Raw genomic sequence first — 13,901 nt, forward strand, 5'->3', positions numbered from 1 at the left:
TGCGATGGTTTTTGCTATTTGTACTGTCTGTTTCAAATACTTTTAGTGGAAATAAAAATAGAACTTCTAACTTGTCAATGTTTCTCCTGATTTTTCTTGTTTTCCTTAAAACATTTCAAAACAGGTTCCTACCAACCCTGATAATCCTTCAAATAATTATGTAGAGGATGAAAGAAAATGATGAAAACTCTGTCATAAGCCCATCCGGTGAAAATCAAAGAATTCCAGTAAAGATGGTATTTCACATGACAGGAAAGCCAAGAAATGTCTTGAGTCCTGAAAAGATTCCCAAATTCTTTATTCCTCCTAATCAAAACCAATGAAGATTGTAAGAACCAGTCCAATATATCTAACTTCTACAGGAATGTCCCATAAATATTTTTCAAAAGTCTCACTTTTTGATTATGAAACAAAAATTATAATCAATAATAGTAATCAATAAAGCAAACTATAACAGCAACAATAATGACAACAACATCATTCAATTACCAAGCTACCAAAATAAAATGAGGACTATGGAAAACATCAGCCTAAATGGCATGTGTGTTGAATCACATGGATTAAGTGCATGGCAATTGTCAAAGCATGGCATTTTTGAATTCCAGGGACATTTGCATGCAGGAAAGGAATCTGTATTACAAATAGATTTTGCAACTACCATAACAACACAAAAAGAAATTTCAAAGCAAATAATATATGAAACTTTTTTTAAACAACTAACAGGAGACAGTACTACAAAGTTCACGTGAATTAGGTCAAAACTACAACACATTCTTACAAGAAAGTACTGCACATTAGGAGAGAAAAATATCACATTTCTCTGTTTATGAGGAAGTCAGCTCCGAGATCCTTACTGACTGAATTTATTAGTAACTGTATCTCCAAAATGACATCTAAGAAGACTCAGCAAAGCAAATCTGTGTCTTCTCCAGGCAGTAACTCTGAGTATCTGATAAAAAGCAGGGGCTCATTTCTTATGTTGTTTTCTGCTCCAGCATTACCCCTTGATTTCATCCAGTATAAGAAAGTGCTGCAGAAAGCATGAGTGAGGTTCTTGCTTTCAGGTACAAGTACAGGAGATCTGTCAGTGCAAACAGGTAAGTATCATTCTTACTCTTCCAGCCAGGATGACTCTCCACTAAAAACCTCTCCACATGTACTCTTCTATTTGTATGTGTTTACAATATAATAATAGAGACAATGTGTGGATGGAATGTATTTGGGCTTCTTTAGCATCATTGTTATCAGAGGCAAAGTTATGCGTTTCCCTGCTTTTGCCATTTGTCAGCTCTTCGGTTAATGTAGGAAACTCCCACTTGGTGGTTTCTTCTCTGCTAGCCATTCCCATGTAGGGCCAGATTTTTATAGTTGTTTAGGCACCAAAAAATAGACACTGGTTGTTAGTGCTGTGAGTGATTGCAACTGTTAATTCCTGCCAGCAGACATCAACAAGAGAAACCAGTTCCCATCTAAAGGAGAAAAGCCACAGCTTACACTATTAGGGATCAGCTGAAAAAAAAAAAAAAAAAGGTATTCAGAAGCATTTTAGGCTGAAGGTTTCTGATTTGCCAAACCACCAGATCTCTTTAATGCCAGCAGGAAAAATATAATCATTCTCTATTTTGTTCTAGAACTGCAAGAACTGAGTTTAAAATTAAGCTAAAATGTCTTACTGATAAGCAGCCCTCAGACTTTTTATAGCATGCTGTGATTGGAAGGGAAATTCAGGAGAGGTTTTGTCTCAGAGTTCCAAAGGATTTAAGGAGTTTAGGCACCTAGCTCAGTACTGCGGACTTACTTGAGCAAGATTACTACATTTTCCAGCAGTTACCAGATTGCTACTTGCATAATTGAAGTAATTTAGGATGTACATATACTTCACCTTGTCCTGAGGGAGAGGGGTGTGTGAGTAGAGCAAACAGATTGTTGCACCATGATTCAGCTGATTCTGAAGGAGATTTAAAACCATGGAGCTCTGAGAGATTTAGAAGCAATGAATCCCCGTGGTGAGTGGTTTTACTGCAGTTCTGAGTACATTCTAAAATAGTTCATGAGCGTTGACATCCCTGCAGGATTGATGCAATCCTGGTTTGGGGGACACACCGACTAAGTTCATAGTCCATCCTGCTTTATTCACCACCCTTCTGGTTTCTTTAAGCGTATGCCTAGTTGAAAGCACTACCTGCAATGTGGAAGAGGCAGTGTTAAACAGTTTCACATCTATGGAGATGAAAATAAATGGAATCATGGCAGTATGCCTAAAATTATGTAACTTCATTAGATCCTGGAAACTAGATGTTTGTGAGGAAGACAAAATCAATCAGAAACATATTTTACCTTTCTACTACGAGCAGATTCAGTTGTCTGATCTCCAAAATGAGTCTGAGAAGGCTGTCAGTGGTTGTCCTGTAACAGAGGACAGCACTGCAGATGGCCTGCCATCCCAGAGAACCTGCGAGATGTTGACTCACTTCTGTAGAAATCTGAGCAGCATTCATGCAGTGATCCGCAGAAGGCTATCTTCCTGTGATGTCTCCTTCAGCACAAAGAGGACTGTGGCCTCCAGGCTCAGCTGGAAGAAATGGTGTGAGTGGGAAGCCTGGAAACCTGGTTGCTAATACTGAGGTGATTGCTAAACATTTTTGGTATGGGTTTGAAATGTTACCAAGGTATCAGCAATGTTGACCATGTTGTTTCAGGAAAAACACAGATTATTAGTGGATTTCAGGGACTTCAGGATCACACAGAACACTAGGTCTAGTGCAAAAATTGCTGTCCAACTGGCTGTGGCCTGTATGCAGACAGGGTTCTCAAATTTCAGAGAAATCCCAGGAAGAAGTTTTTGTTCGTTTGAACTGAACTTTTGTTCGTTTGAACCCATACTTCTCAGCTACTGCTCAAGAGGGCTTGAAATCACGCTGCTGGTGTTAGTCAGCTGTGGGGCCACGAAGAGGGATGGAAGAGAAAACAAGGACTGTCCCTCCTCACCTTGGCAAAGCTTGTTACAGATACGGAATTATATTATAGTCACTAGTAGGAATCATATATTTATGTTTGGCCTTCTATGCTAGACTTACCAGTTCATCAGCTCTAAGCAGTTTTTTCAATGGAGCTTCAAGGCTAGCTGTCCGCTGTGGCAGACTCACCAACATTTTGTGCAGTGGAAAGATCCACCATACTGAACAATTTTTTTGTAGCCCCAGAAATAAAATGCGAAAGCAGAGAAGCTTTATCTATACTCTTAGAAGCTGCAGATTGACAAAAAGAAGTTAATTTTGAAAACTGTCTGCTGGAAGGGAATTCTGAGGTTGCATGCTGCCAAAATCCAACTTCTAAAGTAAGTGAACAGGAATAAAGCATAAACGTTTTTAAATTAGCTCTCTCACAGCTAAATGTGAAAAACTGTGATTTAGTCACAGAGTAAGAAGTGCCCTGTGTTCACACTTCAAAGACCTCTTGTAAGAGATGTAAAAGACTGCATGTATGTCTTTATGTAAGACATACAAAGAAAGACTGCTGCATAAATGTGTATGTGAATGAGTGCACGGACAGTTACATTTGATGATGGTATGATTTTTCATTGTCTGCTATCCTTCTTCAGTCTTACTCTCTCCCTCATGCATTGTGTTGATAAATGAAGAAAAACAGCAATGATGTCCCTGATAAAAGTGTGCTCCCTTAAATCAGTCAACTTCTCTGTAAACAGTTCTGCACATGGAAGGGGGGGAGAGGAACTATAATGCATCACTGAAGCAGCAGCCTTCAGGTAAATACCCAGGTACATGCCACACAGTAAAAAGGAGTGGTCAGGAAATGAGATATGTAGCATTCATTTATTAGTATAAGGAACGAAACAGTGTATCATTTCTGACAGCCTTTCCATTCCTACTCTCCTCAGTAATTAAGACATTCTAAATTTAATATAGAGTATCTGCTAAAAGATATTCAGAATTTGTATTCTGAAACAAAAAGTATTTTTCTAGTGCAAGTACACTCTAAAACAGCTGTCTGATAACTGATCTTTCAAGAATAAGAGTGCAACTAAATCTGGATATGAATTAATCTTCCCTTTAAGTATTTGGGCCAAGTTTAAAAGCAGTAACACCACCAAATTCCTATCATTGAGCTTCTATTGCATCTCTTTCTTTAAGCCTGGGATTTACACTTTTTTACCAGTTGTTTTGGCATGATCCATAAGTACTAAAGGAAGGGATCAGTATTGTACAAGTCTTTATTTCACAAATTTACTTGCAATTTACACCAAATTAAAACGTCTGTTATGCTTTTTATTTTTCACTTCTAAATATTTTGGGCTTCTTTCTTATCAATTAAGTTTCTATATGCACATGGAAAAATGAATCCTAAAATTACTGCTTGCTCTTTGCTCTGAGAAGAGCAGTCACAGAACGGCTGAGGTTGGAAGGGGCCCCTGGAGGTCAAAATGAAACAGAGCTTTTATTTTGTACATAACAAAACTTCTGAAAACACATACATTTTCAAAACTTTGAAAAAATCATAGCTATATTTAATTTGCTTTCGATAAAAAGAGAATAGCCATGTCCTCTCTCCACCTTACAAGTCACATGAGCAGCAGAAACCAGTAAGTCCTGCTAACTGGTATCAGCAGAACATTTCACGTTGAACCAACGTGCCACAGCTGATGTTGTTTTAGCAGGTTTTATCTTTCAAAAATATTAGTAAGCATGATTCATGCTTGCTTACAGATGCATTTCAGTTTAATTGATTGTTGACAGGTATCATTAGTGACAGGGGTCATGGACAAAAACATTCCTGAATTTTCCTTGTGTACTTGACATGTGTGGTGGGCTGACCTTGGCTGGCTGACAGATGGCCACCCAGCCGCTCTCCCACTCCTGCTCTTCAACAAAATAGGAGAGAAAATGAGGAGGAAAAGCTCCTGGGTCGAAATAAAGACAGGGATCAATAAGCCTCATGGGCAAAACACAGTCATCCTGGGGAAGATTAAATGAAGTTATTGCCAACTGAAAACAGTGCAGGATGGTAAAAAACACAGGCAAAACTAAAACCACCTTTCCCTGCTCCTCCCTTGTTCTGAGCCTCTAGTCCACTACTTCATTCCTTAATCTTCAACTTCCTCCATCACGCTGCCTAAACATTACAGGGGGAGTGAGTACTGGGGATTTCAGTCTGCTCAAAACACTTCATCTCTGCATGGGGTTCAATCCTAGAATTGTCCAGCGTGAGTCCTCTCCACGGGCTACTGTCCATCACGAACAGACTGCTCGAACACTGACCCCCCATGAACCACAGTTCCTTCCAAGACCTCCTGCTATGTGCCTCTATGGGCTGTGGTTCTTGCCACGATCATGTCCCCACCGGGGGCTCCTCCACCCATGGGGGGGCTGCAGCGTGGAGATCTGCTCCATGTGGGACCCATGGGCTGCAGGGGGACAGCCTGCTCCACCAGGGGCCTCTCCCTGCACAGCCCGCAGGGGAACTGCTGCTGTGCCTGGAGCACCTCCTGCCCTCCTGCTGCACTCACCTTGGGGCTGCAGGAATGGTGCTCACTCCTCTCTTCCGGCTGCTATCACGCAGCGGTTTTTTTCTCCCCTTCCTTCAATTTGCTCTCCCAGAGGCTCAACCAGCACACTGCTCCCTGGCTTGGCTCTGGCCAGCAGCGGGTCCCTTTTGGAGCCAGCCCTGACCTGACATGGGGCAGCTGCTGGGCTCTGCTCACAGAGGCCACCCCTGCAGCCTCCTGCCATTGAGCCCTCGCCACATAAACCTAATACAAGAAGCTATGAAAGCCACAGGGCTCTGCTTATCAGCGGAACATTGTAAGCTGAAGTTAAACCTAATTTTTGCAGTTCCAGGAACCGGCTGAGGACTAATTACACGCCTCTTGCTGCCACCAGAGAAACGCTCGGTGGCTGCCTGGCGAAACAACAGCCTCGTGGGTGCGGAAGGCATTCACTCAGGGCAAACATGACCCAGATTCCCAACTGCTATTGCCCAGATCCCCCGCCCTGTGCAGCGCAGGGGAGCCGACTTCTGGGGAGCCGCGTCTGGAATTCAGCCGGGCTGAGTCACGCCGCTAAGAATAGCCCGGCGACGTCCCAGCGCCTGGTGGCTTCTACACCCGCCCAGCCTGGGAACGGACAGAGCTCTTAATAAATAAACAAGTGAAAACAGAACAACAACAAAAAGAATCAAAATGACAACGATAAAACAAAGGCAGGAGCGCCGTGGCCCCGCCGCCCAACGCCTGTCAGAAATCACCTCACGGACACCAACCGCCCCGCCCCGCCCCGCCCCACCCCGCCCCCGCCGCAAACGGCCGCTCCCGCGCATGCGCCGCGAGCAGGCGCCGTCGCGGCTACCGGGGGGGCGGGGCGAGGCGCGAGTGGGCGGGGCCGGGGCGCGGCGGGTGCGGGCGGGGCGGGGCCGGGCGAGGCAGCGGCGGAGCCGGGGCCGGGGCCGGAGCCGGGGCTGGGTCCGGGGCCGGAGCCGGGTCCGGTTCCGGCGGCACGATGGTGTTCGAGTCGCTGGTGGTGGACGTCCTGAACCGCTTCCTCGGCGACTACGTGGTGAACCTGGACAGCTCCCAGCTGAAGCTGGGCATCTGGGGAGGTGCGGGCCGGCGCGGCGGTTGCGGCGGTTGCGGCGGTTGGGGGCGGGGCGGTGTGAGGCGGGGGGGTGCTAACGGCCGCCAGGTGCACGCGCTGCCCCCGCACGGCGCCGCCGTCCGTGGCCCTGCCCGGGGCACTGGCGGAAAGTTTGCCGCAGGCCGCCTCCGTGCGGGGCCGGGCTGCTCGCCTGCGCTGTTTGTTTGTTTGTTTGTTTAAATTATTAGTATTATTCTCCCCAAAAGCAGCTAAAAATACAGGTGTTGTGGCAGCGTGCTCGGTGTTGGTGAGGTGCTCGGCGCAGGCGGCAGCCGCGGTGTCCGCCCGGTGCCGTGAGGCGGAAGGAAGGCAGCGATAGCCGGCTGGTCCCGCGGCGCAGCCCGGCCTGGCTGTCGCGTTCCCTTTCCCAACGCGACAGAGTCGCGACAGCGGGTGCTGGCGGGGCGGTGGCCGCCTGTCCTGCTCGGTGGGCAGCACGGCGTAGCGCCCCGCCGAGCCCCCTTGGTAGCACAGGCACAGGGGAGCCGCAGCGCCCCGGCTCGCTTTCCTGTGTGCCTGGGGAGAGGAGGCACAAGGAGAGGAAGAGGCGTGCAATTAACGGGTGCGTCTGCGGTGACCGCCCCGACTCTGTTTTCAATGTGCGTGCCAGGCGTCTGCAGCATCAGCACAAGCAAACGGAGGTGAAGTTTTTTGTGTGTGTGTGTGTGTTCATACACCTGCAGGTATGAAGCATCCTCAAGGTATTCCATGCCTAGAATTCTGTTCTGAGCTACTCACATACGTGAATCAGATTTTGGATGCTCCTCCTGGATGTTTTTTGCATCTTGGATGTTTCTGTTTCTTTCTGCCATTTTTGGAAACGGTGCCGTTATTTGATTGCATCTCTGTGGCACTATTTTCTCAGCTTTTCAAGGCATTTATTTGTAGGATGTCTGCAAAGTTCAGGTGCTGTATGCAGTCTTAACACTGCAACAGCAGATGTAACTGCTGGGGAGAAAGTAGTAGCTCCCAGTCTGCAGTGTTAAGGCCAAATATAGCATGTTTATTCCAGATTGTGTCTTATTTGAAAAATGTGTCAAACTGGTTTGTTGTGAACTTAAGTTGTTCGGTAGTCTTAATTCTTTCTTTCCATTCAGGGAAAGCAAGGAAAATATGCAATGTAAAATAGAGAATGTTCTATTTGGCTGCGTTTATACATTACAAATAGGTAAAAACTTACTTTTCAGCTCTGCAGATTACTGCTGATTGCTCTTGGCAGCTTATGGCTTCTGTGAGGCAACTCTCACCAGGTTGTATGTGACTTAGCTTTCTCATTTAAAGCAAAGCCAAAACCTAAATATATGTCAAGTTTTGATATTCAGCTGTTACATTTTATGTATATGTAGAGCTCAATTTCGGGATTTTTCTGTGATTTCCTCTTGAAGTAGTTTTAACGTTTAGAGGTTTCTGAATATATTTTTCTTTAAACTAAATTATTATTTTTGTTATTATGGTGCCTTTGCACTAGATTCAAATTATTTCTTCTCTATATAGTTTGTACACTTATGTTTTGTGAAAATTGATACATAATGCTGTGCTTTGCTCTGAGATGCCCAGAACTGCTATGTAACGTTGTTGAGAAATCATCCGTAGAAGGTTATTTTTGCGTGGTCCACTGCATGGTGATGTTTCATGTACGTACATCTTCATCTATGTTTAACGGTGTGTTCATCTGTAATATTTTTTTCATTCCAAAGATCTTGGAGATCTTCATTCCTCTGACTAAAAGGCAGTAGCTGTTAGTAGCGGTAGTAGACTTTTTGTTATATGGACGCTGTCACTGATAATAGATCCTTATGTACATAGATCCTGATCTACTGATCAAGTTTACTGATAATTTTATTGCCTTCTGTATTACTGTAATTGTGGACCTAAATTCTCTCTCTCCAATTCCCCCTTCCCCCATCCAGAAAAAAGCACTTTTTTCTTCATATTTTGTGTAAAATTAATGCATTTGCAAGTTTGTTTGTTCTAAAAGTGTTTCAGTTACAGCTAGCTGTTTGTCATGGTTCTTTGCTGTGTGCCTTTTGGATGCTATGGCACTGCTTGCGTGCTGTGCATTAACGTATTACATTTTTAAAAGTGTGTATTTTGTCCACCTCTGATAGATTAAATACCCGAGGGCGTTTATTTGGATGCTGTAGTGAAGAAGTTCTGTCATGGTGTATTTTATAGCTAGCCTGCTTATGTTGACTGGTTATCTTCTCTTGGTAGACTTTGAATATGTGTATATACAGTTCCTTCTCCTGTGAGTTTGGCAGCTTTGTTAATAACTATAATAAACACACACAACATTATTTTCAATTTTGTATAAAGAGAGAAGTCAGGATGTCATATGAAAGCCATTGATTTTCAATCTGTGGAATAAAGTTGCATGCTTCTGCCAACACACGTGGACACAGTAACTAGACATGTTTTCAAGTGTTTTCTTCTGCTCACTGGAAAAGTCAGATGGAAGGATAGAAATCCCAGCTGTCTCAATACTACAGATGGGATGCCTGCAAACAGGCTCTTGGCTGAGAGAGTTGCAAGAACTTCCTGACCTGAAATATAAAAGGTAATTCAAAAAGGAGAGTGCAAGACAAACTATAAAAGTTAAAAAAAAAAAAATTAAAAAAAAAATAAATAATAATAATATCAATTTGAACATGCAAGGCCGACACTGGAAAGACAAAGGCTTAGAAAAAAATATAATGGGAAAATAAATTGTTTTCCTTAAGACCTCAATTTGTATGAAGCAGAATAAAATGTTATTTAGTGTGCTTGGCAGCCATCAAGGAAAGTTTATTGATCAGATGGGAAGGCCGGTGATTTTGTTATGGTCTTCACTTAAAAGATAGTGTCACTGAAAATGCTGTATGAATGTTTAAGAACTTGCCTTAGAAGAACAGGTTAGATGAATAGTTAGAAATTTTAAGACATTTTATAACCTGTAAAGTTATAGTTAATACCTAAAGAAGTGATTGAAGCAGTCTGAGATGTTGCTGGTTATCTTTGGGAAACAGTGAATCACTGGTGAGATTTCTAGGCACCAGGGCAGACCAAGTGATTGTTTCACCAAAGTCCATGAGACTATTATTTCTTTAGGCTGGCTCTAAGTAACTTCATTCAGTGTCTTGATTAGACCCTTTGAACTGCACTTTAAAATTCTCTGCTGACTTGGACACACCTACTAATTAGCTAATGTCTCAAGTATATCTTACATAACTTGCTATTTGAATAGCTGGTGTCTCTTATTGTGGCAGCTGTATCAGTAGGCTGGTACAGGCAGATACTTGACACAAGTTTTATGAGCACACAAGCCCTTCTTACCTACTTCTTCTGGGTACACCTATTAGTATAATAAATGACTAGTTCTTTTACATGCTGTGCCTTGTTTAAGTATAGCAGATGCAGTCCTTGCCCTCACATATCAGTGAAGTCATTTAAACTGGCTGAGGGATGTAGAATATCTAGTAGTTTCTGCTGCCTTTTGTGATCTGTCAATAGATGTCAATAGCGAATGTGTTATGGCAGACACTCAAACCCTTGAAGACTTCCAGCATGTCTCCAGAAGGTATGATTAAATACTACTAATTAACAACACAGATACCAGTGGGAAATGATTGGCAAGGCAGCCGTTTGTAGAAAGTGATCAAGGGATTTCACAAGCTCAGCTTGTCTCAGTAGTGTGATGCTGTTGCTTAAAAACAGAAATTCTGTTAAAATATGAGCAGGAGTGTTTGATGCTGATCAGAGACCAGCAGAAGTACTTTAAGTTTCTGTTGTCTATCATCTTTAATATCTCTTTCCCTCATTTTTCCCATCATAAGAAGTTCTCATACCCACCCCTTTTTATGTACAAGGACAGCACAGGTGTACATCCATAAAAACATCCACAAAAGGTGTACATCCATAGGTTAAATGAGCAGGGTTTTTATGAGGATTAATTTCATTCTCTGCCTGTAGCTTTTGTTGACATCCATAACAAAATTTCAGTTAGGCCTTTTTAGTTAGACAGTTTACTAAATGTTATCTTATTTTCTTTGTGTCTCTTTGTGAGACACCTAAGTCCTTGGTAGTGGATATTGGCTCATACACTCAAAATATAAATATGAGTGTCTAAAATTAGAACTATAAACCTATGTATTCAAGAATGATGAAGAATGTTAGATTTCATTGAATTACTTGCAATGTCCAGAGATTAGTGGAGGTAAGAATTTGATTCCTTTATAGGCCTAGTAAATCCTAGACTGTACTGTATGTAATTACAAAGGTTTTGTCTTTTGTTATTGTTTTGACTGTAAGTCTGCATGTTTAGCCATAGATATTTATACAAATCCAACTACTTGTACGTACAGTTTTAAAGATTGTTTAGTTGGGCAATTTTAACACATCTTCTTACCTGCATGCACTACAGTCTTCAATACAAAGAAACATCCAACTAAAATCCAAAACAGTAAAATCAAGTAGCTCTTTTATGTCCAGCACCAGGCCGTTACTTCCTTATTTCAGTGCTTATATTTTTGTGTGGCTTAATTTTTTGTAGTAGAACAGTCCCTATATGATGCAGTTGCACTTACAAATCTGTACTATTGCAACTGAAACATTTGCATGTGATAGAGACTAAATTTTGGCGAAAAAAAAAGAATACAGACATGGTCAGTTACAGTGTCTGTAATCACAAGTGTTAAAATTGGGTGCCAGCTGAGGTCTCCTACCTTTGGAAGTAGTTCAGGTTTACTTGCAAGATTATTTACTCAGTCTCTTCCTTGCACTGACTGCTGAGTATAGAAAAAAGAAATGTTGCATAACGGCACAAAACACGGTACTTCAGTAGCCTTCAGTGTGCCTTGATTCAGAGTGGTTAGACTCTCAATCAAGGTTTTTGCAAGTAGGTTGTGATATTTTAGTAAATGTTCAGTAAATTGGTATTAAAATTGAGATGATTGCAGCTTTACTAATTTATGTATCTTCTAATGATTTCAACTGAAACTTATAAACTTAAACTTATAAACTTTAAAATCATAAATGTAGGAAAAATGGTAATTTTTTTTTACCCTGCTTCCCTATCTGAACTCTATAGAATTGTCAAAAGCTTCTTTTTTGAAACAGTACGGAAAAAGCATCATGTTTTCTCTCTGTCAGTATGATGTGCTCAGGTGAAATAAGCCATAGGTGTCCACAACAAAATATTATTTGTAAGTGCATGGGATAATAGTCCTTGCTCACTTTGCAATGATTTGTTTTTGGAAGCGTTAGGGCTGCCACATTACAGCCTAAGGAACTGTGCTTCAGCTGAAATGCATCATCTGTGAAACCCTTGATAAATGCAATGTAATGTTTACTTAGCCCACAGTGAAAGTGAAAGAAACTAAACCTAGTTAAATTACTTCTTATGTCATGTAGTCGTAGAGTTTTCTGATGAACATCTCATCTGACACGTAAAAATATAAGCTGTGGTAGCTTGATTAGAAGTCTGAACCTTTTTATGCCGTATATCTGTTGAATTACTTACCATGGATACAACTAGTGTTGTCTTCTTGGAGAAGGTGAATGCTTATTATTATTATTATTCCCCTCTCATATAATGGAACTTTCTCTGGTGAGTGTTACAATGTTCTGTTAGGGTAAACTTTGTCGGGGGATAAATTTAGTATAGAACTAATCTCAGCAGTAAATTTGCCAGGGGAGTTTTAGGTTGGATCTTAGGAAGAAGTTCTTTACTGAAAGGATTGTTAGACATTGGAACAGGCTGCCCAGGGAAGTGGTGGAGTCACCATCCCTGGAAGTCTTTAAAAGACATTTAGATGTAGAGTTTAGGGATATGGTTTAGTGGGGACTGTTAGTGTTAGGTCAGAGGTTGGACTTGATCTTGAGGTCTCTTCCAACCTAGAAATTCTGTGATTCTGTGATTCTGTGAAATAAAAGGCACTGCCTTGTGGTTTCCCATAGACCAGGTACAATTACTAGAGTAGTTACAGACTACCACATGGTAGTCTTTTTTTTTTTTTTTTCCATTTCCTACTGCTTCCACCAATTTGTTTGTATTGTAAGGTTTAAAAGTGGAGCACCCAGCTCAAAACCAACCTTTTGTGTAGAGTATTTCTTTTGATAACCTGGTAGCAGCACATAGCAAATGTATAGAATTGTACTGGAAATGGCTATCTATAGATTGTTCTGATGAATACATTAGATCATTTAAAACTTCATATTTTGTGAGTACTGCAAGATGGGTAGGTTAATTCACCTAGACAGGTCTACAACAGACATTCAGCAACTAAAACCAACTCTTGCAATAAATGCCCTTTTAAGATTAGAGTCCCATTACCCAAAATTGATGCTACTTTGAACAGCAGTCCAAAGCAGTCATCACTGTGTAACTGCAAGAATACTTCTTGTAGTTGGAAGTCCTGTCCCCTGGTAGGTTTGGCCATTTCTAGCTTGCATCTCCAAAAGGAAAACACTATTGAGTCAATGAAATAGTATTTGCAATCTTAAGTCATACTCCTTTGCAGGCTTGTAATCCACTTCTGGTTTCCTGAAACTCATTTATGCTTCTGTTCATCTGTATCAGGTGTCTGTTCCATGTGCATATGTTAACACTATACAACTAATTCAAAGGTAGCCATTGCATGAATTTCCTGGACACTTAAAATGTTCGTTTGTGATGGCAAGCATCTGATGTCGAGTATTTTGTAAAAACAGATCTTGCAATTAGAATGTTCTGTGTTTACAGGATACTGAAGTTACTGTTGTCTTACATCTAGAAATTGGATGTACTGAAGTACTTCCTGTGAACTTTCATAAGCCTGTAAATGCGATTTGCAAAACTAAGATCTTTCGGGGGAAAAAAAAAAAAAGACATGTAAAGCTAAAGCTGCAGTGTGGCTTATATTCCCTTCACAAGTGTAGGAAGCAGATGGTTGAGGAAACAGAAGCAAATTTTTAATTTTGAAGGGGTCCTTATGAAATGTGACAGTTATTTCCTACATTTTTATTTTGAGGAATCGCAGGTTCTTTTCCATGGACATGCAAGCTCCATGAGAAAATCCCAAAGACTGTTTTGTAGCCGGTAGGAACAGCATATTCTTAATAGTCTTCCATGAATACTTGAGGTGTGGACTGGGGGTATCTTCCACACTTGTTAAGGCTTGTTAAGTGTGTACCACTACTACTTTGCTTTTTGAAATTTTACCTGTTGGCTTCTTTGCTTTTAGGAGCTGTAGCACTGAAGAACCTTGAAATAAAAGAAAATGCATTGGTAAGTCAGTG

General features: G+C 41.6%; 1 protein-coding gene across 5 annotated transcripts in view; it reads left to right on the top strand.

Annotated features, from left to right (window-relative positions):
• Positions 1-6,464: 6,464 nt before the first annotated feature.
• VPS13A (vacuolar protein sorting 13 homolog A) overlaps positions 6,465-13,901 on the top strand; it is a 118,786-nt gene continuing 111,349 nt past the window's right edge. For all 5 annotated transcript variants that reach the window (XM_084504876.1, XM_084504875.1, XM_084504877.1 and 2 more), the window contains exons 1-2: positions 6,465-6,612; positions 13,847-13,890. In XM_084504876.1, coding sequence (XP_084361002.1) covers positions 6,513-6,612; positions 13,847-13,890 — 144 coding nt within the window. In that variant the 5' untranslated portion in view covers positions 6,465-6,512. The remainder of the gene's footprint in view (positions 6,613-13,846; positions 13,891-13,901) is intronic.

The sequence above is a fragment of the Aythya ferina genome (assembly GCF_964211825.1).
Source record: "Aythya ferina genome assembly, chromosome: Z".
NCBI lineage: Eukaryota > Metazoa > Chordata > Aves > Anseriformes > Anatidae > Aythya > Aythya ferina.